Below are 27888 nucleotides of genomic sequence, written 5' to 3'. Positions count from 1 at the left end.
TCCCCATCCGGCAGGTGACACAGGATTACTTGAGACACAAAATCTAAGTGACCCCTGGTCTTCACCAACACACCCCTTAAGCAGTGATGGACTGGTAATCCTAGTGGCCAGTGGACTACTTCGCTGCTAGGAGGTCAGCAGGTCATGGCCCCCAGGCATTCCCCACCAGGGTGAGAGGGATCAGATGGCTTCAGTGTAGCAATCAGGAACACAGTGAGTCATGGGGAGGTAATTAAACTGGCTGAGGTCAGGCAGCAGACAATGCAAGGTCAAATAACAGGTCAAGGTTAAGGTAAAAACCCAGAAAAGCAGACCCAATAACACACTGGCAGAATAAACATTGAGGATCCAGCAACTTGGGCCTGGAGCTAGGGCAATTTAATTAGGGCTAGCAAACAAGAATTGGAGAATTTAATCCAGGAACCAATCTACTAATTGGCTGCATCATAAACCCCAAATTTCCTTTCAGCTGTGTACAGACTCAGTGTCTGTGCAGGGGATACTCGGAAAAGTGGAAAATTCATGGCTAAAGGGAAGCAGGTGAAGCTTCAGATTGCTAAACAGATGCAGAGTGGTAACAAAACCTGACATCAGAATCCTTGTTGAAATTTTGGAAAATTATAATTGGATAGTAGAAACGTTGGATAGATCATCAATAGCTAATTTTAAGCTCTTCTACTGGTTAAATATTCTAACACCATGCAAAAGCGTTTGAAGCTCCACTGCCACAGAAATTTGCCTCTACATTGGAGCAACCCTTTAATTAACCTATTGTAATTGTAATTTATTGCAGTAGTGGTTTCCAGATGGGTGCTTCCTCCTGTGAACATGAATGGACAGATGAGTGGCTTATGGCCTACACAGAGATGTCTTCTTGGTTTTATGAATAAATTGGTACCCATCCAAGAGAGATGGGAGATGGCCTACAGCCTTAGAGGGGTGTTCAGCTTAGTTTTCCTCACTACTGAAATAGGTGAGATAGGAAAGTATGCTTCCTACCCATTTAAATGTCATACTGGCATAGTTAAGACCTTACTCCTACTCCCCTTACAAGCAGCAAGTAAAAAACAGTTTGTGGCTGCTTTGAAGCTTTGATAGTTATCTCATTTTAAATAACACACCTCTCTTATTGCTTACTAGCAGTCAACCTGCTAGTTATTGTAGCTGTTTTTGTAATTGTGATTATTTTACAGTTAACCTTCTTTGTCTTGTAGTGATTTTATATTGTACCCTCCTCTGTTATCCATACTTGACCTTTAGGATGTGGATTGGATTTTCCTCTACATAGAGAGACCCAGCTGTCATTAGGTAATGGCATGTTAACAGGAAGTCTTAAGTATGCCAGGGATCATAATGTTCTAAATAATCTGTAGACTGCCATAGAATTTATGTCTTTTCGTAACTAGTAAGTGGTGTGATTTATTACTCTTATTGTGTTTATTGTAGAAGAAAATGTTTTGAATTGTGCAAAATGCTTCCAGTCTTTGCACCTCATGGTTTACGAGTACAAGCACTTGAAATCTAAACAGTTTGTACAGTTATCCATTAAATTGTTTGGCACTTCAGTATCTTGGTATACAGCTGACCCCTATGTATTCTAGTCTTTTTAAGGCCAATTATACGGGATTGTTCCACAAACTCCATGCGGATCTGCGCAGGTGGTCCCATGCCCCTCCTTCATGGTTGGGACGGATAGCGGCGGTCAAAATGAATCTACTCCCCAGTCCTTGTCACTTTGAATATTGAGGTCGTCAAGAATATGCTTGTTCCCTGCTGACCCTAGTTTTGAATATTTTGTATTATCTCGTTTATTTTTTTTGTTGAAATACATGTACCTATTTTTCTGAAAATTCAATAAAAATATTGAAATATAAATTGTTTGGCACGTAAAATATGTATTTGCCTTTCTATCCTAGGACAGAGATAAAACAAATTTTATAGATGAATAGCATGCTCTCCCTTTGAACAGAATATGACCTAATTATGCATATTGGCTGGTACCAGCACCTATGTACTTTGCAATAGGGGGAATTATGTTTTTATACAGATAGCATTACTGTGGGACAAAGGCAGGTAAGATAGCTATATGGGCAATAAGGGGTTGGGAGACAGGTTTTTATTGTATGGTATGACTAATTTTGACTATTCCAGAAAAAAACAGACATGTCCAATAAAGCAGTGCAGTATCATATTATATAACCAATATCAAAAACTTTCTCCAGTAATCTAAAATATGTTTGCTGGGGCTCTGCACCATGTGCACTACCTGTAAATCTAAGTTACTATGCACCCATCTCTGCACTTAAAATAGGAGTATGGTTTCACACCATTATTTGTGTTTTTTGATAATTAGAATATAAAAAGATTTTCTGTGACTTTCCTTTCCTTATGTGTCTTGTAGACAAAGCCACTACCTGCAGCTGTAAATTATTCAAATAATGAATGAAACTAACTATTGGTAACCTGCTGAATACAAACCTTTGTTCATCTACTGACCTTTATATATGCTTATTAATTACATTTGTTATTCTGCAACTAATAAAAAAGTGCCCAAAACCAAATATGACTGGTGATTTGTGTTCTAACTGTAGTTCTTCTTTAAGCAGAATGTAATTGAACTAGCAAGTGTTCCTCTTTTGGCCATCTGAAATGCTGGGGGATATGGAAGAAGCTGGCACCGATACTTGTTGCTAAAAGCTCCATGGACTTCCGGAAAGCAGCTGTCTGCTACACAGTGATCTTCTTGATATCTCATTTCATGATAAGAACGAGGCATTAGTCCACAGCCCTTAGGGTAAGAACAGTCAAAGATTAGGATCAATAAGCATGTTTCTCTTTGTGAAACACTAGACAGTATCATTTAACAGATAGCCCTTTGTGGTGATCTTTACGGTCTATTTTATTATATTTTTTAATTTTTTTTATGATATGTTACATACATGACTGGCAAAGGCTTCATATGATATGAAGCCTTTGCCAGTCATGTATGAAACAATAAATAGTATTCACACAGAAGATTTATTCAATTTCAGGCGGTTGATGCCAAATATCAACACCTGCAATCCAGACCTTAAGTTTTTCTTTAGGAAAAGGCAGATTTGTTGTATTGGCTTTTCCTGGATGGTAGTTTTTGTTGCTTGTAGATAAAGATGATTTGATTTTAAAGATCTCTTAAACAGGAGTCAGTTAGAAAAACCTGTATATTTTCACGGCAGTACACATGTGGGTTAACTGGCACAGCAAAAATATTCTGTTTAAAGCTAAAATGCAAACTACTATCACAAACGCATAGGGAAATGGACACATACATGTATCTACGCAAGAAGCAAGAGCAAACATTCATCAGGAAGGGGGTATTCACATGACTTTGGGGGCAATATTGGCTACACCTTTGAAAACCATGCTTGGGGGTACCTTAAATGTACATGTGGTTGTATTTTAAACAAAACAATTAAACAAGCATACTGGAAAGGAAAACGATTCAACAGAAAAGTTTTCACAAGAACTCAGCTGGCTGATATCCAGGTCACTTTTGCTGTGCTATCAGCTGTAACCACAGTTGCTTGTTTTCAAACACTAAAACATCATATAAAAGAAATTAGTACATTTTGTAAAGAATAAATATTTTTTCTACATGCATAAATCACTTGAGTTCATATGGCCTAGATATCTGGGACTGAGCTATATGTGAAGATGAGTAGATGTTTTCTTGCCCTTGCCATTATTGTATAACTCTTTCAAACTTCTATCCTGTCCTTGAATATTGACCTTAATGGCTCTGCCTCCCCTTCTTGGTTTCTTTCCATTGTGTACAGACTAGTAATTCTCGTTATTAACGTTTTCACATTTTGCTCGCTGGCTCGCTGGCTGTTGGATTGTGCAATTTGCAGTTAGAAAAGGCTTGTTGATATTTAATAGGCTTGGCTGGTTATGTGTAGGTAAATGTTTACAGAAGTTATCTGTGACCTCTTTTATAACTGATTTTGTTTCAGTGCTTTTATGTTTAGCCATTTGTCAAACATTTTACTGATATATAATATTCTTCTTTTTGCACAAAGTGCTGTTTGTATCAGAAATGGCCATATAGGAAACCATACCCCAAAGCTCTTCACAAAAGGGCTGTTTATAAGAAACATTACAACAAAACTGGCATTCTTGCCAAAAGTCACCAATCATCTTTATTGACAATTATTTTTTTATGCTTTTAACTGCCATGCTCACATTTAGGTTTTATTGACTCTATCCAAGTGGTCGTTTCTTCTTCTAAGCATGTAGTAGGTATATACTATAGGTAGTAGGTATTTACTATAGGTATGTCATAACTATAGTATTGCACCTGAAAAAATCCATCTCTGCCAATGCAGTAGGATGTTTCTGCTTATGGGTGTATTTTCAGAAGGCGTCAAATCCTGAACAGCATTCAGTGAACCACCATTGCAACATTGATGATTATGTTATTTTAGCATGTCATTTAAGCAGCTCTTTAGAAAAAACAACAACTTTTAATTTATACAAAGGTAAAATGTGCAAAATGTTGTCTTTAAAACTTGAGATATATGAGCTATTAAGCTGAAGTAACACCCAGTGCAATTCTTTACTAAAAAAAGATGACCGATTCACCCATGACTTTTTATTGGTTGCTATGGATTACTGCATTTTCCCTTATTGAATATGTTTAATAGACTGCAAGCTCTTTAGCACAGAACCTATTTTACTACTGACATTCACTTTGTGCAGTCAAAAATCTGTAAGAGAACAATACAGCTTTATTACTGTGCTAACCTCATCCTGAGAGATCCATGAAGCTGGAACATCTCATCAACTGGTCCATTGTATAAAATGCCAAAACTCTGGGAGGGGTGGAGGAACAGGGGGTGGTCTTCTATCCACTTCTCTGCATTGGGGATTCTTCCCGGATCAACTGGCTCTAAAACCTGTTATTGCACTTGTGTGACAACAATAAGCAGTTAAGAAGAACATTTCATTCTGGCAGCAATAAACTATGGAAAACATTAAGTCTATTCTGCTACCCCACATCTGCAGTGTGTGGCTTTATGTATGCTTGTTGTTATGATTTATTGTATGGCTTTATTACTGAATGAAAAAAGTTTATATTTATGCTTTTTTTATTGTCAAGCCAAAAACTTTTTTTCTAGTGTTTGAGTGAATTCCAGGTTTTTAGAGATCAGGGATTCGGTAAAAGAGATTTTTTCTTATTTTCCAAGGGCCAATGAAGTTTTAGTCATTGATAGCAGAAGAATATTGAATGTTAAGAAGATATTCACCCTGAATTTTTTTTTTTGTCAACAGAGAATTGTACTTACTTTCACATTTTTTGCAGCCTTGTTTACAACACTTGGCATCACACAGATAATAAATAGGAATAGAAGGAAAGATGGGCTTTTTTTTTTTTTTTGGGCTTTTTTTAGTTTTTAGATGAAAAACTAATTTTATTTAACAAAATATTGTACTTAATTGCACCTAAAATATTGTATTTTATGAAAAAAAAATATTTTAGAACAGCTTTGGATGAATCACAAATTGAACTGGATAATACGTTCCATTTTTTATGTATTATTGAGACCCGGTTTCCTATTGTCATCATAAGGTATGTTTCTGCAGAAACTGTCCCTTATACGATATTACAAATTTTATTGTTCTCAAATTAATGATAAATCAACCTTTTGTTAAAGAACCTTTTTGTGTGCACTACTCAGACCTTGTTCTTCATTGTTATTAGGAGGTATGTTTCCATAGAAACTATCCTTTACACTACTAGAAACTATATATCCAACTTTGTTTTGAGATTGAATACTATTTAAACCTTGTCATAGAACTCATTTGAGTGATACCACATAACACATAGGGGTAAACCTGGGATATAAAACGCAAAGTTATCAACCCCATTATTGTAGTTACCCCCAGTTATTGTATTAACCCATTACAGTAACATTTATATTAATATTTGTCAATATGTTTATTTTTTAACAGACTACAATTTTACACCGCATAGGTATATCCAAACAAGGAGAAAATGTACCCACCCACAATATACTTTAAACCTAATAACACATGAAAATTATTCTTTAAGCTCTACATCAAAATATTACTAACGCAACTGAATGTAATTAATAATATAAATATTAAACATTGTCTTATGAGCTCTTTTTCTCTTTTCTTACTTAGATTTTCTTGCTTTTATTGGGCATTTCTGTCCTAGCACATTACTTTTTCTTCCTGTACCTTGACGCTGAGTTCTACAATCAGTCTTAAACATTCTTGGTGAACAAGTAAGTGCAGTTAAATTATATATATTTTTTGCGATATTTATGGATGTCATACTACAATTATACTATAATGTATGTAATGTACATATCATTTTTGCCACAGTACACAATCTCAAAGAATCTCCTGAAGAAGCTCATGTGAGCGAAATGCGTCAGGTTGTAAGATACTTTTTGTATGGACTTTATCAACCTCATGTACACACCCTAGCATGGGGAACAATTGGTAGTAATTATGTATAGGAGACCTCTGTCTAGTCTAGAATGTAGCTTAGTGGTTCTCTAATAGATGTAGGTACAATACTTTGTTTATTAAAATTAAGTTTTTTTGATCTAAAAAACTCTTTTAAGTTTTTAAAAAACTTCTTTAAGCCCATCTTACCTTCTCTTCTTATTTGATTTATTCTGTAAATAAGGGCAAAAATTAACAATTGATTTCTATCTTTGTGACTTTGGGGATAGTACAAACAATTACGCACTATTACACAGATATTACCATGTGTGTCTAAAGTATATGGGTACATTTCCCACATCCAAAAAGTACAGTTTAAGTAAGTATATGTTTTATGTCTGTCCTGTTCTTTTATATACATTGTTCTGATTTTCATCTCTATTAATTTTAAATTGTGCTATGTACATAAATCTGGTTTTATTGTACCCTTATACCTGTGAACCAAGTACTATGAATCTGTGTTGTATAAGCTAGGCAACCTATGTTGATTTAAGGCTTATCTACCACTCTATGATCACAGCATTTAACATTCAATTACAATTACATTTCACCTTGCCTTCATTATTGTTACAGTCCATTAAATTCTGAAATTACATCCGCTATCTGTGGGACAAACTTAAGAGCTGTGGCCTAGGAGATAACATGCAGCTTAGCCTATATCCCTCCTTGTTCTGCCCACCTGGCAGCTTGTGTTGAGATGTTTTGGTAAGAGGTTTTTGTAAAACATAATATACTTTGACCGACTAGAATACCATTAGCACAATGTTACCTAATATGTTTGCTTTAAAATACTGAATGTTTTAAATCCAACACTTCTTTTCCTGGTAATGAGTTCGCTCTTATTGTCCGATTTATGTGAAACAAACTCTTATCTCTGTTGGATAGGATACTTTTATGTTTTTCTTACTTTTAAAGATTTAAATAGCTGAATTATTTACATTAGGCTTTAAAGCAAACGTGTGATATTCCAATTCAGGGTTCATTTTAATACCTACTCAGAAGCAGACTCCACATAGGCAGGACAACTTTTGTTGCTTTACCTGTATGTTTAAAAGCTAAACTCTATGCAGCTATTATTATTAGGATTAATAAACAGTATTTATATAGCGCCAACATATTATGGAGCACTGTACATTAAATAGGAGATGCAAATGACAGACAGATACAAACAGTGACACAAGAGGAGGAGAGGACTCTGCCTGAAAGAGCCTACAATCTAAGAAACCATAACTGTAAATTTTCAATATCATTTGCCTAACCCAGTTTACAATCTAGCTATAGAAAAAACATTATTTTCAAGTAGAGGTCCAAAATGCACAGCCTTCTAGCTCCCTACAACCCCTGCTATCCTAGGCAATGTCCCAGTTTCCCACCCCCACTTTCAAAAATTTAAATTGGCCTTATGGATGAAGCTACTTAAACTTAAAGACTTAAGTGCTTATGAAACAGGCTGTACACTCTGGCCTTGTATTTATTAGGAAGGCTTAATAGGAATGAATTTCAAGAATAATTCCAAAAATCCCAAAATGTATAGTGCATGTACTAGGTATTTAAACTGTAATGCAGCACCAACACTAATGTGTGAGTAGACAATGAGTCCTTTTCAATGTCATCATCTATCTGTGATGACTTTTTATTTTAACTTTAACCTTCAAAATAACTTTTCAACTTCTTTTTTACTGGGCACCATTTTAAACAATGCTCTGGTAGCAGTTCTCAGTGTAAGTGCTTTGTGGTGTCAGAACTCAAGGCTCCAGTTTGTTTACATCATAAAGAGCTGTCTTTGAGCTTTACAAAAATACCCTAAATGGCTGGTTCTGCTACAACCCAAAATGTTAACATTCCTAAATAGCACCTATGTCAATCAAAGTGGTTCTGAAGCTGTACACATAATAGATGTTCCCTTTCTGACTTTTTAACAAAATTTGTTCCACCTGTATTACTAAAGGCTAGATTCAGGGCAAGCTTCAAGGCTTTGAATAGGACTGAATATTAAAAGAGGTTTCACACACCAAGATTTAGGGTATTGATAACATTGGGGTTAGGGCAAGGTTTTTTCCTGTGATAAATAATAAAATACTAGACATTTCTCTGGATGCTGAATTGTAATATTGCCCTAGTTCTAAAAAAGGTTAGGTTAGGGTTATCGCATAAAAAAAAATATTGCAACATCTCAATTATGAACTGCATACAAAGAAGCATTTGTTGTGAGTATTGGAATATCTTAATCGTGCCAAGCCTCTGGAAAAAGACAATAAAGATAGAATTGGTGCAAGTGAAGTGAGAGCTATAGACAGGTTTACCCTTTTTGACACCACATTTCTGTCAATGTCATTATGCTTAACGTGTATGTCTTGCCAAAACTTTTTGTTTTAAATAGAGTAAAGAATATTAAACCCCCTGCCATTTTATGTGGTAGCCAAATAAATAAAATGAAGTTATAGAACAAGGGAGAAGCATTCCCCTTTTAGACAGTTATAACTGGAACATTAGACAATTGTCTCTTGCATTTTGTTCTGGAGACAGCTTTTAATTTCCCTTCATTTTCATTTTTGATGACATTGATCATCAGTACAGAAGGAGGGTTATTGGAGAAACAAACAACAAAGACTCAACACATACTACTCTCTACCATTAGTGGAGTATGTGTGCTACCTGCCCATTAGTTGTCTGTGTGCTACATACCCAGCGAACATAGCCTGTTCACTGCAAACCCATTAGTGTAAACCTTAGTTTGTTGCTAAGTTTAATAGTGGAGAGAATCCAAATTGGTTGGTGGTGAAAGGGTAACTTTCCTAACAACGACCTGCAATGAAAAACCGCTGTCCACTATTTACATTATAAACTCAACCCCTAGCTGGTAACTAAGTACACAACAGGCAATGCTCCTATTGACTGTAGTTTAATACTTAGAATATTTAATGTTGAGTCTACTGGCACAGTCAACCCCCAAATATTGTAGACTGGAACTCAACAAATATACATGGTTTCCTCATAAACATAGGCAATGTAAGTATAGGTGTTTCCTATGTGTGAATTGCAATGCACAGTATGTTCTCTTTATTATCCTCTGATCCTGCCAGAAGTCCATTGTGCTCCTAACTTCTAGCGGTGAGGCAGTAAGTGTGACAACACTGCCTTTGATACACTGAAATCTCAGGCAGCATTGTCAGCCTTGCCTAGCTTTTCTCTGCTGAACCTCGGGACACTTTTTATTCTTTTCATCTTCATAACTTCATTCTTCCTTTTTTAGGTTTAATAATAATTTCACATCATGTTTAAGGTTTAAGATAACTTTCTCTCATGCTGTTCTACACAGAGGACCAGTGATTTTTCTTTTTTGGATCAATTTCTCAAAGATTCAGCTTGACAACTTTCGGAGTGCTATTTCTTGATTGTGAAAATCCACCAATCACAGAGAGGGCAGGCCACATAGGGTTTTTTTTTAAGAAAGATTACCAGTGTTTCCTTAAGGATCTCCTTCATTTCAACATGGTTTCAGTCTGAAACCTTCCTTCAAACGAATCTGCTTTAATATGTCATGAATAAAGTTGTACTGAATAATCCGAGAAATGTTAAATTTGTGCCATATGTTCCATATTTCAAATATAAACTTTTGGCTTTCATTCTACTCTAAATTATTATGAGCAAGTATAATAATTATGCAAATCATTTTTCTTTTAGCTCTTATTGTTGGTGGTATATCTTTGTAATGAAAACTTAAATACAATAATATTTATCAATGGAAATTCAGAAAAATCTTTTCTAAAAACACTTATGAATTTATTTAAGATGGTAGCATATAGGGCATTAAGACGTGGGACCTAACATCTGGTCTTTGTCAAAGGTTGCATTGCCCACTATGATTGCCAATGGTAGAATAATCATCTCAGTAAAGACAAATAACCACCCTGCAGATTTCTGGTAGTTGACCTTGTGAAGCAGGAGTGCTTGGAGGATCCAAAAAGATCTAAGGCACCTAGATGTTATGGTTTTATGCAGGCATACTATGATGAAACATGGGAGATGTAGTCTCAAAGGTCACCTCTTCTTTTAATCTGCTTCTCCTTCATTGCACACCCAGAGATCTGAGTAATCTGTTGACTGGTCTATAGCCATCCCCTTTCCCCCTTTCCAAATAAACAAAAATGAAGGCACAATGAAGTACTAAATATTCACAGGATTAAAAAGGCCTCTTAGTGGTCTCCCTAAAGTTTCTCTTTAAGTAAGACTGGGAGTATTATAATTTTTTTCTGAGAAAAAGCTGTCAATCAATCTTAGTCGAATTGGTCCTGTGCTCTCCTGTCTTCCTTTGTTATATCAGCACAGGTTGGACACCAGGTGAACCCATCTTCTTCCTCTTCCGCCGATGTCACTCAATCTCGCATTGTGCAGTATCGGGTAATGCGCTTCCAGAAAATGTGTAAAAAAAAGCATGCGTATGTGTGAGATTGGATTTTATTTTATAGCAGATAGAAGCCCCCCAGACATGCGCAGAAGGAGCAGCCTCAGCTTACGTGATGTAGGTATCCCAAAAGGTTCTGGGCTTCCCTTTTAGTCTTTACTGATGTGATGGAAAAGACAGAAGGGAGGGGCCTCCCCCTAAAATGTTATCATATATAAAAAGGGTAATCCATGCTTTTACAACAAGTAGAAAATGTGATGATAGTTCCACTTTAACTTTTCCTAGTATATAATTGCATGGTTGAAGTCTTCAGAAATTCATCTCATTTACTAAGCCAAGTGAAACATTTTTTGCAAGGTAATATTGTTAATATTAATATTATTATGAATATTATTAAATCAACCCTTAGATATGTTCTTGTCTGAGCAAGACCTAGGACTGGAAATAGCCACAAGAGATTTACAAGGGTCATGGTTGAAGCATGGTGTCACAGGATGTCCCTAAAAATTGTATTTCATATTATTATTCAGACCCTAAAATTATAGAGCAGTGCTACCTCAAGCTACCTTTTAAATACATGTTCTGAGACATATAATTGATATAATTAGTGGTAGCACACTATTTGTACAATGTTTACCTGAAAACCGCACTGTTCTGCTTGTGCTAGCATTGTATTTCCCCATATTGGATGTCATGTGACAGTCACAAGACGCTTTATAAATATTTTAATCAGAGCGTAGCAATGAATTGTTTGGTATTAGAAGCATTTGCTGGAAATAATATTCTCAGACGTTTAGTAGAAATTATATTTTTCAGCAAAAGATAAAAAATATACAAATGTACTAAAAGTATATTGTTCAAATTCTGCATATGTATGCAAAAATAGTGAACGGAGGAAGTCCAAGTGCAACCCGCCCAGAGGACTGAACTCGCACCACATCCTAATTATTGAGACATATAGATAAAAATAGGAGAATATGCAAATCTGTATATGTTAACCAATAATTAAACAGAAAGCATTTATTGAGGATGTTAAATGAGGTTGTTTATTCAAAATATGGCTTATTGTCAATGTGCTAGACTTTTCTACAATAACAGGTCCACTAACCCCTTGTGTTAATACCTACAGGATAGTCCCGTTGTTTGCAATTAATAAGATAGGCAAGCAGGTTCAATAAGTGGAATTTAGTATCCACTATATATATATATATATATATATATATATATATATATATAATCTATTGCAGCACCTCTAGGATCTTTCCGTAAATGTGAGAATAATTTCATTATATACAGAACAAGCACAAACTATTACACGGGAAAAGAGAACTACCGTATTTTTCGCCGTATAAGACGCGCCAAATTTTAAAGGAGGAAAATCTAGAAAAAAAAGATTCTTAAAGATTATTCCCCTTCTGATCACTCATGTGCCATTCATACAGGTATTCCCCTTCTGATCACTCATGTGCCATTGATTGTCCCCTTCTGATCACTCTGTGCCATTCAAATTTCACCCTGTGCCAATTTAAATTCCCCTTCTGATCACCCTGTGCCAATTTAAATTCCCCTTCTGATCACCCTGTGCCAATTTAAATTCCCCTTCTGGTACGGTACCTTTTTCTTCGCCGGGGAACTCCGGGATCAGCTTGCTTCCGGGTTCCATGCTTCGCGGGGGCGCGTGTGCCGGCTTCTTCTTGCTGTGCTCTGCAGGAAGGAGGAGACACGCGCTGCAGCCAGCATCGAGGAGAGGAGAGAAGAGGAGACGTACGCAGGATCGGGGTATCTGGTGAGTATGTTGTTTTAATTATTTTTTAAAACGGCGTTTGCTGTATAAGACGCACCCACTTTCCCCCCCCAGTTTTGGGGGAGAAAAAGTATGTCTTATACGGCGAAAAATACGGTATACTGCAGGCAAGAAAAAACATATCCTCAGCCTCCTGTCCCCAATAGTGTAATTTTGTAGCAAGTCACAAAATGAAAGGCTGTAGCAGCATTGGTATTACATTTTTTCTGGCTCCATACATCTATAACCAAAGCACTGGGAGAACAGTTTGCTCTGATTTTTAAGTCTTCAGTTTTGGGTGTACAGCTGCAGCCAAGTGTAAAAGCCTTCATTTTTTCCTTTGTTATGACTCTAGAATATTTCTTGGGGTTGAGAGTGGTTTCTTGGCCAATGAGCAGTTTGTGACTCTCAGGTCAATTTAACAGATACCAATGTTTTTTTGGCTATCCTTAAGGGTGGCAGCCTTCCCAATAGTCAGCAATGTTAGAGGAATTCTTCCTAATGACCTCTCACTAATGTAATATGAGCTGTGGATATAGTAATTATAGCAGGGATTCCCTAAGAACCTGACGGTTATTTCAAGGCGTTTCCTCCAAATCAAAATGGTTAGGAAACACTGGGCTAGGCAGCTGGCTATGGTAGGAAGGAGAGGCCTAGGCAATCTTGAGATATAAATCCACCACTGATATATTCTAAAACTAAGAATACCTTTATTCATTGGACATTTTTAGGTTAGCATTGTACCATGCAATATTCTCAAAAGATGCTACAATACCATAGTATATAGAATTACAGAGAAGTTTTCCTGGGAAAAATATCTTGTGACAGATCTCTTGATGGGAAAATAGACAGAAATAGACTAATGTTATTATGCAGCTATTTCTATTGACTGCTTTCACAGTTATGAGCTTTCACAGATGGTTTTGCATCTTTAATGCCAACACTTTTATACATAATTTTCTTAAGTCCTCCTTTGACTTCCTGATTTCGTAAACTATAAATGAGAGGATTTAACAGAGGGGTTACCACACTATAGAGCAGAGACAATATTTTGTCATTATCAGGGGTATCACTGGTCTTTACGCGTACATAGGTAAAAGCTCCTGTTCCAAAGAATAAAGTAACTGAGACAAAGTGAGAAGCGCAAGTTGAAAAAACTTTTTTTCGACCTGTATTAGTACTGATACGCAGAATGGCAGCAATAATTCGTCCATAAGAGTAAAGCACTAGAGAAAATGGTAAAGGTAGCACTAAAAAGCCAGTGACCGAAACTGCAATCTCATTAGCTCTAACATCAGTGCAGGCAAGCTTCAGCAATGGGGGTATGTCACAGAAAAAATGGTTAATGAGGTTGGGACCACAGTAAGGTAAAGAAAAGATGGAAGCAGTTTGGCCAAGGGAGATAAGATTGCCAGAGACCCAAGATACTGTGACCATTTTTAAGCATGTTGTTTTGTTCATAACTGAAAAGTATCTTAAGGGATTGCAGATGGCCACAAAGCGGTCATATGCCATGGCAGCCAAGAGGAAACACTCAGTGACACCAAGGGTGAAAAAACAATACATTTGTGCACAGCAACCATAGAAAGGGATTGTCTTCTTTTTGGTCACAAATGTTTGGAGCAGCTTGGGAAGGGTGACAGATATGTAGCAAATTTCGAGAAAGGAAAGGTTACGCAGGAAATAATACATTGGTGTATGGAGTAAAGAATCCAAAGTTGCCACAGTGATGATGGTAAAATTTCCCAGTAATGTGAATACATAGATGAACAGAAAAAGAGGGAAGAGAAACAGCTGAAGCTTTGTATTAAAATTGCTGAACCCCAATAGAATAAACTCTTCGATATGAGAGCTGTTTGCTGATGTCTTGTCATAGGAGGATCTCATCTAGAATGATAAAAATAAATAAGCTTTACTATTTGCAAAAACACAAACCATACAAAATGCCTTGCTTTTGGTGAGCACGTTGCGGAGATTTCCCCAAATATCTATGTGGTCACAAGGACAGTAAGTAAAAGGATTTGCCCCAACAGCTACTTTGTCCGTGTGCAAAATTGTGAATGGTTTCATGGAAAATTAAGTATTAGGTATAACTAAGTAGCTAAAAGGCTGATTGCTGGTTTAGAAAAATGATAATATACATGTTTTTTTATTAGTGAAAAAATATTCTTCCTAAAAATGTCAATCCTGCTGAAAATGTGTGATTTTAATAATGTCATTTTCCAGCTAATACTGTGCTTGCCTCCTTATGAATAGTCTACAATGAGTTAATGCATAGTGATAGGTTCTAAATTTAATATCTCTTCCCATGTACTATAAATAACGTAAGGAAACAGGATGTACACCTGATATTAGCAGATCATCTTCTAATAATACCCTCAGAAAAACATAGCTATATGACTGATGAGAAAGCTATGGGACACTGTGTACAAATGAAACCACGTCTGTGCACCCAACTGAACTCCCCACTAAGTGATCTATCATCACACTATGTGGGGGAACGGGGGCGCATTTTGTATATATCACTCCACTGAAGATATATTTGAAGTCAGTTGTAGTGGATTCTTATGTGCATGTTTATCCTCTCACAATCCAGAAGCATACAAATGGGTTAATTGGCCTATTCCCAAATTGGCCCCATGTGTGTGTAAATGAGGCAGGGGTATTGTGAGCTCTCTCTTGGGACAAGGACCAATGTGAATGGATGTTTACTATATAAAGTTCTATAAAATGTTAATATAATAATGCTATTATTTCATATATTCCTAAATATTTATTTTAAACGATAGCCAGGCTGCAAAAAAGGGAATGAAATTGGTATTTACATTGCATTGCAAGTTAAAATGTGAGTTTGCGCAAGTGAGTTTGACCATGCCTCTGTAGCACAAAGCAGCACCCTTTTTGTGGTCTGACACCCCTAAAACCATGAAAGGTGCAGAGAAAATTACAGCATGGCAATTACGTAGGATGTACAATAATTTACCTAAGAAGCCCACTTAAAAGCATAGGTATGCCGGCACCATGGTCATACCACTGGTATAACACTTCATATTTTTAAAGCACAACAATGTCGTTTATCAATGAGCTGCCCACTGAAACTGGCTTAGCACATTGAAATAAGCCCCCTCAGTGTTATCTAGTTAGTGTTTACATCTACTTTAGGAAACTAAGAACATACAAATTGCAGTGATGCAAAGTTCTATCTACAATGGTCTAATTTTCTGAGTCCGACATTTGATTTGATGACAATTGCACATTTAGTCCTGGCCTTCCTGTAGAACAGGATACAGACAATCATTAAAAATATTATACCCTATAACTGCAGAGTAATGTGGAGTATACAGTACATAATACCAATATAGTAGCATATAGTATCCTATACTGTAACAAAAAAATATTTTGTATGGACACATAATGCAGGAGAAACTTTAGAAATATTAAGTATAGAGCTATTCAGTATATCAGTAGGGATTCTAGTCTTCTTCTGAAAGAACATACCATTCTGAGTCTTTGGATTATTACTTGGTGGTGCTTCCTGTAATGTTCTAAGATAACCTTTGTAATAATTCCTCAATGTAAATCCAAAATATTAGGTAAGGCATGGTGTTTATTTTTACACCATGACATTGAACATTTAGGTCACTACCTATTACAAAATAAACAAAAACATGGTATGAAAAATTTTATGATAAACACCAATATGTAACAGTATTGTTTGCTGCAAGCTTAGCATAAAGTGTAGGATAACTCAATTTTTTGGTGGGTTGGATAGTGTAGATGGGGATTAAAACCCTGATAGCTGTGTACCCTGTTCTATAGATGCAAAATTAAAACAGAATCTATACAAAGTGAGGGAAACTCCCCTTTCAAACCACTGTCAATGGGACAGGTGTCTTCACTGGAAGATTAGCTTTTACCTCTTGTTATGATGACATCTCTAATACTTTGGTTTTATCACTTTTTATCCTGGTGACAATTGTCAACAAGACCAAAAGATGGGGTAACTCTACAGAGCTGGGACATAGAGAAGAATAGCAATCTTGACTTGATTCCTACTGTATCAAAAACCTAAAATAGGTTTCAGCAATACACAATAAAGTGGGTTAAAAGGGAAAATCACATTTAGGAGTGCGTGAATATTAAAAATACATATTAAAGCCAAAAAAATTAATCCAAGAAATCCTGAGACTCATAACATTTTAAGGAAAAATCTATGTTATCTAGAAAATATATGTTCAACTCCCTGATTTACTCCCATAGTTATTGGTGTAGCTTTAAAGGGCTTAGAATGTTCACTTTGTCAGGTGAATACTAACTGAGCTCAGAAAATAAGGTGAAGCCGTGTTCACTTGAATCATCTAACCATTTTTAACAAATCACATTTTTTTAAATCCCTATAATCCCAGGGAATGGGTGTTAAAAGTGAACAAAGCTTCACATTTTTCACGAAGCTAAATGCAAAGTATTTACTATTTCTTTGATAAATCAACCCCAAGTCCAAATTAATATATATGAATTTATATCTTGTAGGAATTTTCTGCATAAATATATGGTATGATAAATAATATTATGTGTAGTAGTAATTGAAAGCTGTACAAAATTGTAAGACTAGAACAGTAATAAAAAGCTACAGCATAGAAAATGTAGACAAATAAAATTTAAGGGAATACAGAAAAATGTAAAATACAGAAAAATGAAAAATTGAGTTATATCTAAAAGGTGTTTAATTTGAGCTATTGTTTTTACTAGGATAACCAATGGCTGAGCCTTTAGTTTAAATTCAGAGTGAAACGACTTCTGTCTGTTCTTATCCATCTGTATTGAAATGGCCCGGACATACTAACTGGACATTGTTTGGCAAACCAAATTACACGGCTATCAAAAAAGTGCATCAGAAAAATGACTGAAAAATTAAATTCACAAAGCTAAAATACCTAGATAGGGTTCCATAATTTAATGGATTTCAGCCCAATGATATTGAAAACTTACAATTATGGTCTCTTAAATTGTAAGCTCTTTCTGACAGGGTCCTCCCCTCCTCCCAAGTCATTGTTTGTATCTGTCTGTAATTTGCAACGCCTATTTAATGTACAGAGCTGCGTAATATGTTGGTGCTATATAAATACAGTTGATTAGGAATAATAAAATAGTAAAAAGGTTATTCTTCTGTAAATATTTACTGTTTAACCTATTGTTTACTATCTTTATTTATTGTTTTAGTAGTGCTTTTATTAGTAATACTTTAAAATAATTGTGTGACATGAATGAAATCTAGGCGCCTTGTTGTCTTCCTTTTTTATTAACTTACCTACTGTGCATACTGGCATGAAGACAAGGGCCCTTCTGTACTTGAGAAAGAAGGCATACAGGAAACACTGCAAAGCATTCATTATACACTATACTGCTTTTATGTGATAAAAATCAGACTGAAACAAAGAGAATCCTTAATATCAAAATTACAGGATGAATCAAAACAAAAATTATGTTTGCCTTTTTTACATTTATTTAATTTGTTTATGGCTAAAATCAGATGTTTTTATTATAAAAGTCTGCATTTCCCAAATAAAAACATTGGGGAACATAAAAATAATGTATGTTATCTTTTAACTTCATGCTTTTTCCTAATCTATATTTTTTTAATATTTTACGATATTACAGTTGTTAAAGCACAATCATTAAAATACAACAAATAAAGTCAAAATAGTTTCAAAACAGACAGTTACAGAAAATGTCAATATTAAAGCCCCTGAACTGTGTTTCTTATGCCATTCACACTGACCTCTGCCACAAGTCTTGTAAGGGTGATGTAGCACCCACAGTGGCTCAACAAAGGGAATGCATCTTAAAAAGCATAACCTGCCATCTTCAGTTTGCAGTACTTTTCTCTTGAGATGCGTACATCCCCCAGACAGCTCATTAAAAATCTTTACAATTTTCACTTTGTTACTGAAACTTTCCCACAATGGACTGCAGTCTTAACTATTATGTTTCTTTTCTTTGTTTAGTTGTGTAAGTACACTCTATGAAGAATGTCAAGGATAGAAGTTTTAGACTTTCCCTAACAATACGTTATTAGTTTATAACTTTTTATATTTCTAGTATTTATATAATACTGGAAAATGAACCTCTTTTAGAGTAATAATAACATCTAAAAGATAATTATACTTTTATAAAATAGATGTTAGCCCTATATTTGGTTTTACACATTTATTTAACAAATTCAGACAAATACATCACACTAAAAACAAAAAACAAAACAACAACAACAAAAAATAAAAAAGGCAGTATCAATGAACAGAGATTGCAGACATTTGATTGATCTTATTTTGTTGGAATTATTTAAAACATATTATTAAATATAGTAATACTATGTGTGTTTAAAGTCCATGGCCACCACTTTTTCTGCCTAATTGCAAAGATAACATAGTGTTGTCACCAGAACTACATACAAGAGGGAATCAGGGCAAAAATGAGGGAACATGTCCCAGGTGAAAAAATGTACAGAATGGGCCTAATTTATTAAAGCTCTCCACGACAGATAGTTTTATCAGTGAACTTGTGTGATCCAGCAAACTTGGGATAGATTTCTTACAAGTCATTTGCTATTTGTTAGCAAATGTTTTTAGTTCGGGACCGGATCCATTCCAGGTTTGCTGGATCACCCAGCTTCACTGATGAAAGTGTATCCTCTCCAGTTCTGGAGACCTTTAAAAAAACAGGCCCAATATTTAAAATCCAGGTGCATAAAACAAAACTCATAGCCATTCTATCTGAAATAAGAAAAATAGCATATATTGATATTTTTTGGAATTCATGTGAACAATTTGAGTGATCTACTGAACATTTCTGAAGTCAATCAAAATGCTGAATATGTTCCAAGCTGGGTGATCCATCAAACCTGGACTGGATTTTGTACAAGATTAAACACATCTGCTTACAAATAGCAAATGACTTTAGGAAAGCCATTCCAGGTTTGCTGGATCACCCAGGTTCACCAATGTGTATCCTCTCCTGCCTCAGAGAGCTTTAAAAAAATTAGGCCCAATGCAATGATGCTGGTAATTCAAACCTACAGTTTTGAAGGGTAAAATGTTTTTCATTTGCATTAGAATTTTGCTCATTATTCTCACAGTCTATCTATCTGCAGTGAGTTAATGTGCCTTTAAAAGTCCTTTTTATACATTTACAATTTTTTAGTATGTGTACATTACACTTGCAGCTTAGAGGGCTGAATTGTAAATACACAAATCATGCACATTACATTGCTAGTAGAATGCCTTTATTTTGAGATAAAAAAAATTCAAAGAAAAAAACAGTACCCAGCCCCCTGTTCAGACATAAAGTATGGGTGGCGAGAAAATGGGGTGGAAGGGGCACATGCTTGCTTTCTTCATGATTACTAAGGGCCAACAATCTACACAGATTGACATCCCCTGCAAAGACTGTCAATTAAACAATTAGCTACAGAATTTGCCTTTAAATTTGCACAGTGATTTCTGCAGAAGAAACCATTCCTCATGTTATTTAAAGTGGAAGTAAACAAAAAACTCTAACCTTTACTTTCGCTCCAGAGGTTACCTAAATTGGGTCCCTTCTGCCTTTTGCCTACATCACCCTGCGCAGGCATGAGATCAGGCACTAGAGGTTAAATGAGGACAAGGCTCCCCATTCATCACCTCTAGTGTTCTGTGATTGGCTGAGGAAAAGAAAATCCTGATGACGCTTGAGCGTCCTGATGAGTCCCGCAGCTGTGCTCATTAATGAATGCAGCTGTGGGAATCATCCTGAATTTTGCTCGAACTTCCGATGGGTCCGCAAAATCGGTTCTGGAGTTTGAGGAAATTTTCGCGAAACTGGCAGAGGCCTCCTCGCTCATCCCTAATGTTGACCACTCCCAAAATTAAAATATGTTTGTGGGCCTATGTACTGAACTGCCCTTTCTAAAATCCCTGTAACATTTCAATATGAAAAAATTGAGGTTTTGATTATACCAGTCCACAGTTCTCCATTTCTTCTTTTTGAGCCATCCCTAGGTGAATTGGCTAGTGTGGTGGGATGATTATTTAACTTCAGTGTTTATCTTCAGTTTAACTTCAGTTTTCGGACAGATGGTTTCACATTCTTACTATGCACACTTTGATATGTAAAGTTGATCTTTTGACCAGAAGCTGCCCAGATTCTGAAGCAGCCAAGCAACTTTAAACCAAAACACTTTTATCACATTCTTTAAAGCTGGATTTTCTTTTGACATGCTGTCTTTGGTTTGTGCCAATGTTGTCTTCTGGTATTGTGGGAAAACAACTTTGATTTGTCTGTGCACAGCAGTGCACACATACATACATACACATACATATATAAAAGCTATGCCTTTTCATGCCCTGCCCTGTAAAGTTACACACTTTAGTTGTTTTCCCTATCTTGCACTTACCCCACCTCAGACCTGGTCCTAGATGTTCCTGGAGACTTAATGACTCACTCATGTGTGGCTGAGATTGAAAGAACTTTACCAACATTTCGCTTGACACACAAGACTGACACCACTCACCTACTTACCCCATATGAAGTCCTGAAGTGTGTACTCAGAGAGGTATTCATCAAACATGGTGCATGTTTGCATTTTTATTGCTAGAGCCACCCAGATTTAAAATCCTCTTGCCAAAATAGCAAGTTAGAGTCGCTACACAAGCGTGACCTATCGCCGTGCATCCTTGTCAACCTCTCCAACACCAGATGGGAGCTCCTGCAAATTCCAGCAGAGACAAGACAAAAAGACACCTCTATGAGTTGGCCAATAGATGTGGAAAACACCTTGAGCAAATGTTACATCCCAGACCCCCTAGATCCTCCATACCAGTGGAGGATAACCTTTTTTCATCTGGGGGTCACTGTTTACAGAGAGCCACAACGCAAACAAACATTAAAGATGTTTAAAACTAGAATAAATAAAAATAAAAGTATTGACAAATCAAGAATTTCTGCACTCACTATTTGATGCTCTTCTATTATTGAAAGATACAAAACTAAAGCTATTATACAGTGCTGGCTGGTCATATATTGATCATATATTGCTCCCCAATCATCAAAGAGCAGAAACTACATCATGCAGTGTGTTCTGTAAGTTATAGGGAGCCACTAACCGTCATGTACCCCAAAATCTCTGTAATAGATACTTCCAGAGAAATCCAATTCATGTATCAGATAGCCAAGGGGAACATGTTCTTACTGCAACATTTTCAGGTCCCTACATCTCCCCATTCTTGAAAAAATTAGGATTCATAGAAGGTAAATGGCCAGATCTTTGACAGGGTAGCGCAATATAATAGCTATAGTTTTTCTTATCTTGTTAAGGTGCCGCAGCAATAAATTTTTTGGGGGAGTTAGCCACAAGGGTGGCTTCTCCTACATTTTATTATACCTACAGCTTCCCTTTCAGGGGAAATTGGGGTTTAAAGAACATAAGCAGGCATTTATATGCGACAGGGCACCATGGTACAGTAGGAGTGATAGATTTTAGTGGAAGGGGGGGAGGGGTAACCACAAGAGTTCCCCATTTAACCTACATTTCACTTTCTCTACTGTTAAAGATAAAGTAGGGTTCACAGAAGGTAAATGACAAGTATGTGTGACAGGTTAGCACTGTGTGACAGGTATAGTTTTTTGTATCTTGTGATGGCGCCATAGTGATGTTTACCTTTTCCTACAGAGGAATAGTGGTTCAAAGAGAGCAAGGGTATAGCTATGTGTGACAGGGTAGCATGATTTGATGGGGATAACATTTGATTAGGGAAGGGTAAAAGGAGTTCCCTACTGGTTCCCACATTTCCAGTTGCCATGATTTCTCTGTTCCAGAGAGATTGGAGTTCACAGGAGGAAAGTGTCCAGCTATGTGTAACAGGCACCCCACTAGCCGCTCAGTCCCTCACATCGCAGCGTCTGGGGATTTGACTCCAGGTGGCAGTGAGTGGTACTGAGCGTTTTCCCCCAGCCAAGGTTCCATGGCATGAGAAAGGGGCAACGGCACCACTACCTCACTGTCAACCTGAATGCAGCATTTAAATTTTTTTAAACATGTATATATTTGGGGCATCATAGCACAGAATTTACAGTACCCTATTGCTCATTACTATGAAAGTGGCCCCTGGGGGTCTCTAACAAACTCAATTTGGGGACCTTGGTCTTGAAAGAGCAGCAGGATCTCATAGAGTAACTGTACGTAGGAGAGGTGTGCACCCCTCCCACCCGCCCCTGCGCAATGCAATGAGCAGGGAGAGTAGAGAAGGAACGAGCAGAGGGCAGGATCTGGCAGCTGGATGTTGGCCATGGGTCGTAGGTTAGGCACCCTTGCTCCATACCATACAAAGGCCACAGGGACATTGCCAAAAAGTTTGAAAAGTTCTACGCCAAACTGTACAACCTCCTCCCAACACCTACCCCCACTCCAGACTCCTAAACGGAGAACATCCAAACATACATACAAGCCACAACACTACCAACATTAGAACCAACAACAGCCGCAGCTCTAGATTCCCTACTGAAGTCTGAGGAATTACTCAGTGCCATTAAACACTTAAAATCAGGCAAATGCCCTGAACCAGATGGCTTCACACCCCGCTTCCTAAATACCTTTGCATCAGACTTACTGCTATTTTATGACTTTTTTACAAGACATTTGATGCAGTGGATGTTGATCATCCACTCCCCCAAACATGGTATTGGCCAAAGCTGGGGAAAGACCCTGCTTTATGTGGCAACTATCGGCGCATATCCCAAATTAATGTGGACATTAAATTATATGCTAAAATCTTGGCCAACAGATTCTCCCCCCCCCCCCTTCTCCCTTCTCTGGTGCATAACGATTAAGTGGGATTTGTTCCGGGCCACAAGGCGAGGCCAACACCACCAGAACCATACACCTAATCTCCTTCGCTAAAACACAAGAATCCTACCTGTCTCATATCAATAGATGCTGAGAAGGCCTTTGACAGGGGCAACTAGAATTGTCTAGATCTAACCCTTCAGCAAATCGGCTTGGGTTCAGAGTTCAGGGCCAAACTTATGTCCCTGTACTCTGCCCCAACCATGAAGGTACAAGGTAAAGGTTCCCAGTCTGATGCCTTTACTATTTTTACTGGCACTAGACAGGATTTCTCACTTTCCCTGCACGGAACACTGTTTTTCAGAAACCAAGTTTGGTTTCTGAAAATCTTTCATAATCATCCACTACTCCTTCCCCGTTAACCCCCCTCTTTGATAACCCTTTGTTCCCTATAGGGCTTTATTTAGATAACTTGAAAGGGTACACTAGAGAGTTTTGGCCACAAGCTAGACATTTTGTGGATCCCACAATAAGCTTATTTTTTTTCAGCAGACAAGGGACTCCCACAACTGAAGTCAGGGTTAATGAAAATACAACTCAACACCTTCTGTAAAACCATGTACCTCTCACCTCACTCACAAAGGCCATTAACAGAATTTGAACTGCTGTGTACCCTCCCTGAATTCCGACATAATTTTGTGTCATTGCTATATAAAATAATTATAGGGGTTCATGAGAAGCTCACAACCTAAAGTTGTTGCTGATTGGCACAGAGAGTTGGGAAATTAAGTTGCAGAACTGGACTGACACACTGCCTTTGAGTTGACACACAAATCTTCCGTCTGTGGATACAAAATATTATCACAATGATACAAAGACCTAGTGTCACGGTGCTGCAGGGCAGGATGGTGGACCCTCTGTGTCACCAGCTCAGTTGGCACAGAGGTGCACGGGGCGCAGAGTCTAAACGTCTGTCCAGTCATCACCAGAGCCTCTGGAGGTGAAGATGTAATGCTGCGGGCAACTGCCAGGTTGCAGCCCCTGTGCAGAAGAGGCAGGTGACTTCTGACAAACAAGAATCAGGCGAGGTGCAGGAATGTGAGACAGAATCGAGGTCAAACAAGCCAGAGGTCAGGGCAGGCAGCAAGCAGGAGTAGTCAAAGATCAAAGCCAAAGTCAGTACACAGGAAATCATAGGCTGAAGGCACAGGCAGGAATTGCAGGAACCTGGAACAGAGCATAGGGGAACTCATTCCAGTTGCCAGTCACTTCCTTTTATAGGGGAGGTCATGTGGCAGATGGGAGTCACATGACCAGCAATTAAGAGGACCCACCACCAGAGGGAGTGTTGGAGCAGAGGTACTTTAGGTGGAGCTTACACTTTTGACAGCAGAGGAAGTGCTTCTGCGAAATACTCTGGTTCTCTGGGGTAAAGAAGCAGCTCTTAAAGGATCACATGACTGAGACCAGGAAGGGACCAGCGGACAGGATTCCAGAACAGGGCTGCTGCTACTGCTGGCTGCAGAGGAATGTGAGGTAGGTGACACAGACAGTGGCCTGGTCCTGCGGGGATCTGTGACACCCAGTTTCTCCACACCGCATAGTTCCCTCAGTTCTCTGTAAGTGTTGGAGGTGTGGTAAAGCGGAAGGTACTTACCTGTATATCTGGTGGGCTTGTCCAGTCCTGCAACCATATTGGCACAATATCTTTTCTATATGCTCATAATTATATGCTACCACTATCTCCTAAATCCCTGAAATTGGGTTATTGTTGATACTCCCAGGCTACCCAGTCTCTCAAAAAACCTTTTATTGCTACCTACTAGCAGCAGCCCACCAACTCATCACCCTCTACTGGAAACAAGCAGTGCCCCCTTCCCTAGCCCACTGGGTAACCAAGATCAATGATATCATGACAAAGGAAATGAGAGATTTTGACTATGATTGTATGGAAAAATTTACTGGGCATGCTGGGTGCACTACAGCTCTTCACCCGCATTGAAACATAGGCTTGGAGCCCGCCACCCACTTGACCATCTTTTAGTCTAAACGCCCTTGCATGGTTGCTGTACCCATACCCCACCAAATTTTGGAAATTGTTTTATTATTGCATGTTTTTTCTTGACGACATCGATGTACCTGTTAAAAACCTTGACCTTGAAAAATTTTGGAACGTTTTGACACTTCTGTACCATGATTGTACCATTTGTTTTTGTGGAGGGTCTTTAATGGCATATAAAGGAGTGATTTTGACTTTTTGTTCTATTTCAACAGCATAAAGTATCTCACATGAAAGAATTCAGTCCTGATTTTACATATCTTTTTTTTTATAACATTACCTATTGCTGTTTGGCCTACATGGTCACAAGACTATGTTACATTACTTGTTTTCTAAACTATACATTTTTCCTCCCTGGGATACAATGTTGGTATGGAAAATTCTGAACTTGCTTGGTAGGATTCCAAAAGTATTTTTACCTGCATATCTACATGTAAACTTATAAGCAGATTTTCCTTTCATGGTTTAAGCTTTCATTTGTAACAGTTTTAGCAGATTTTTGTGTTTTGTCTGTATCAGACACAGTGTTTTTCCCTTGGTTTAGGTATGTTTAACATTTCAGGACAAACCTTTTGCAAGGAGCTCAAATCGATGGTAATTGACATAAACTCTTTTTGCACATGAAAGAGAGAAAAACAGGAAATGTAATTATTTTTTTCAATCTCTCATGGTTAATTAATCCTAATTAGTGTAAAGCATACCTCCAATAGAGGTAGGCAGAACGGGAAAATCAGGATTGAAAGTCAGATCGGTTCAGTTTAGATAGGGCAAAGTATCGAGATGGAATTCAGATTTATGAAAAATGTTTTAAAATGAATATTTTTGCTTAAAAAATCATTAGAGATTTTATCTCTAGCCTGTTTTAGGAACCTTGGACAACACTGGGACAATCCTATTTGATTTTTATTATCTGTTTCATTCACTACTAATTTCTGAGCTGTTTTTATGTATGTGGTACTAATTGCTGTGATTTCCCCTAGTTAACAATCAGAATTATGACTGTTAACTAAGTGAAATAAGAGTGTTTAGTAAAATTTTGCACAGCCATATTATCCTATTGTTCTGTAAGAAATTTGTCTTTCTTCTAAAAATCTATCTGTTACCTAGTCACTGGGAAACTTTATAAATCGTATGGGGCATGCCAAATAAGATTATACCATCTGTGCTATCTGATACCATCTGCTCTATCCATCTTAAAGCTTTTCTTTTATTTACAAAAACAATGTATCTCCTCAAAAAATTCAAAAATTATCCTACAATATTCCTGGGATAGCAAAAAAGCATGTAGGCCTCTTTTGGAAAAAGCAAACCCCTGCCTGCCCCCAATGGTGGCAAGGGTCCTTGTTGGGGGAAAGGGCTTCTTCCCTATGATCTGACTCCTGTGTTGGGGTATATGGGTGGGGGCAACCTGATATCAGCTAATTTTAGGAAATATGACAGCTGCCCCAGCATGCTGGCTGAATTATCTGAGCCTTGCGGCCGAATTTGCTTCATTGCACTCAAGGGGATTCAGTTTGGCTATAAATGAACCAGAACACTGGGTTAATTCAACTAAATGTCAGAAAACTGAACAGAGAAAATTTTGACCAATATGATTGTTTCAACTTTAAAAAAAGGTATGAAGGAAGTTAAGTTTATCCTAGTATTCATCCATATTCCCATCTAATTTTCTTGTTTGCGCATCCACAAAGGGAACCTCCCAGGTTCAAATATAACATATAGAAATCCTGGAGAAATCCTGTTGTAATATCGCCTTATTATACCTGATTTACAGGATTACAAGTATCATGTTTTCAGGGTAAATATTATTTATTACTACCATTTTATATTAAGTATGCACAATGCATGTTCTTTCCTGCTTATCTCATCTGTATTTATAGAACTCACAACTATTAAAGCCGTATTTCTTCTAGTACAATGGCAGTAACCAGTTATAGCATTACAAATGTAAAAGTATAATCTATTACCTTTTTCTTAAAACTGATCACTGGCTGTACAGCGGTCTACCAAACTATTACTTAGAGATATATTTACCATTCTGCTGCTAAAATGGATTCATTCAATAAGACAAACTGTAATAACCCATAGCCACCCATCGGATTTAATCTTTTTCTTTGATTGCAATGTACTTGTTGCAATGACCTGTTGCTTGGATATTGCATGTTCTCATTTAAATACTGTTCTATAAACAAACATTTTAAACTTGCTACACATTGAAGACACTTTCAGCTCTTTAAAAGTGGACAGGCAGATAGACATAAAATACACAGCAACAAACGCAAAGAAACTTGAAGTTTGAATTACAGATG

General features: G+C 37.2%; 2 protein-coding genes across 27 annotated transcripts in view; one reads left to right on the top strand and one right to left on the bottom strand.

Annotated features, from left to right (window-relative positions):
• The window catches only part of LOC140333520 (olfactory receptor 10A7-like), a 50908-nt gene that overhangs the window by 14636 nt on the left and 8384 nt on the right, over positions 1-27888 (top strand). For 13 of the 26 annotated variants that reach the window (XM_072415239.1, XM_072415236.1, XM_072415215.1 and 10 more), the window contains 3 exons: positions 1215-1308; positions 2607-2794; positions 6187-6290. The gene's annotated coding sequence lies outside the window, so the exon portion shown is untranslated. Of the gene's footprint in view, positions 1-793; positions 974-1214; positions 1309-2606; positions 2795-5991; positions 6093-6186; positions 6291-27888 lie in introns of those variants that run through there. The other 13 variants (XM_072415238.1, XM_072415231.1, XM_072415234.1 and 10 more) reach the window with 4 other exon arrangements.
• On the bottom strand, positions 12492-17700 carry LOC140333519 (olfactory receptor 10A7-like). The gene has a single exon (XM_072415212.1). The coding sequence runs from the start codon at positions 14589-14591 to the stop codon at positions 13587-13589; it is 1005 nt and encodes a 334-aa protein (XP_072271313.1). The 5' UTR covers positions 14592-17700; the 3' UTR covers positions 12492-13586.

This window comes from Pyxicephalus adspersus, chromosome 6, assembly GCF_032062135.1.
Source record: "Pyxicephalus adspersus chromosome 6, UCB_Pads_2.0, whole genome shotgun sequence".
In the NCBI taxonomy this organism is placed as follows: domain Eukaryota; kingdom Metazoa; phylum Chordata; class Amphibia; order Anura; family Pyxicephalidae; genus Pyxicephalus; species Pyxicephalus adspersus.
This window is presented reverse-complemented; position numbering and strand designations above follow the sequence as displayed.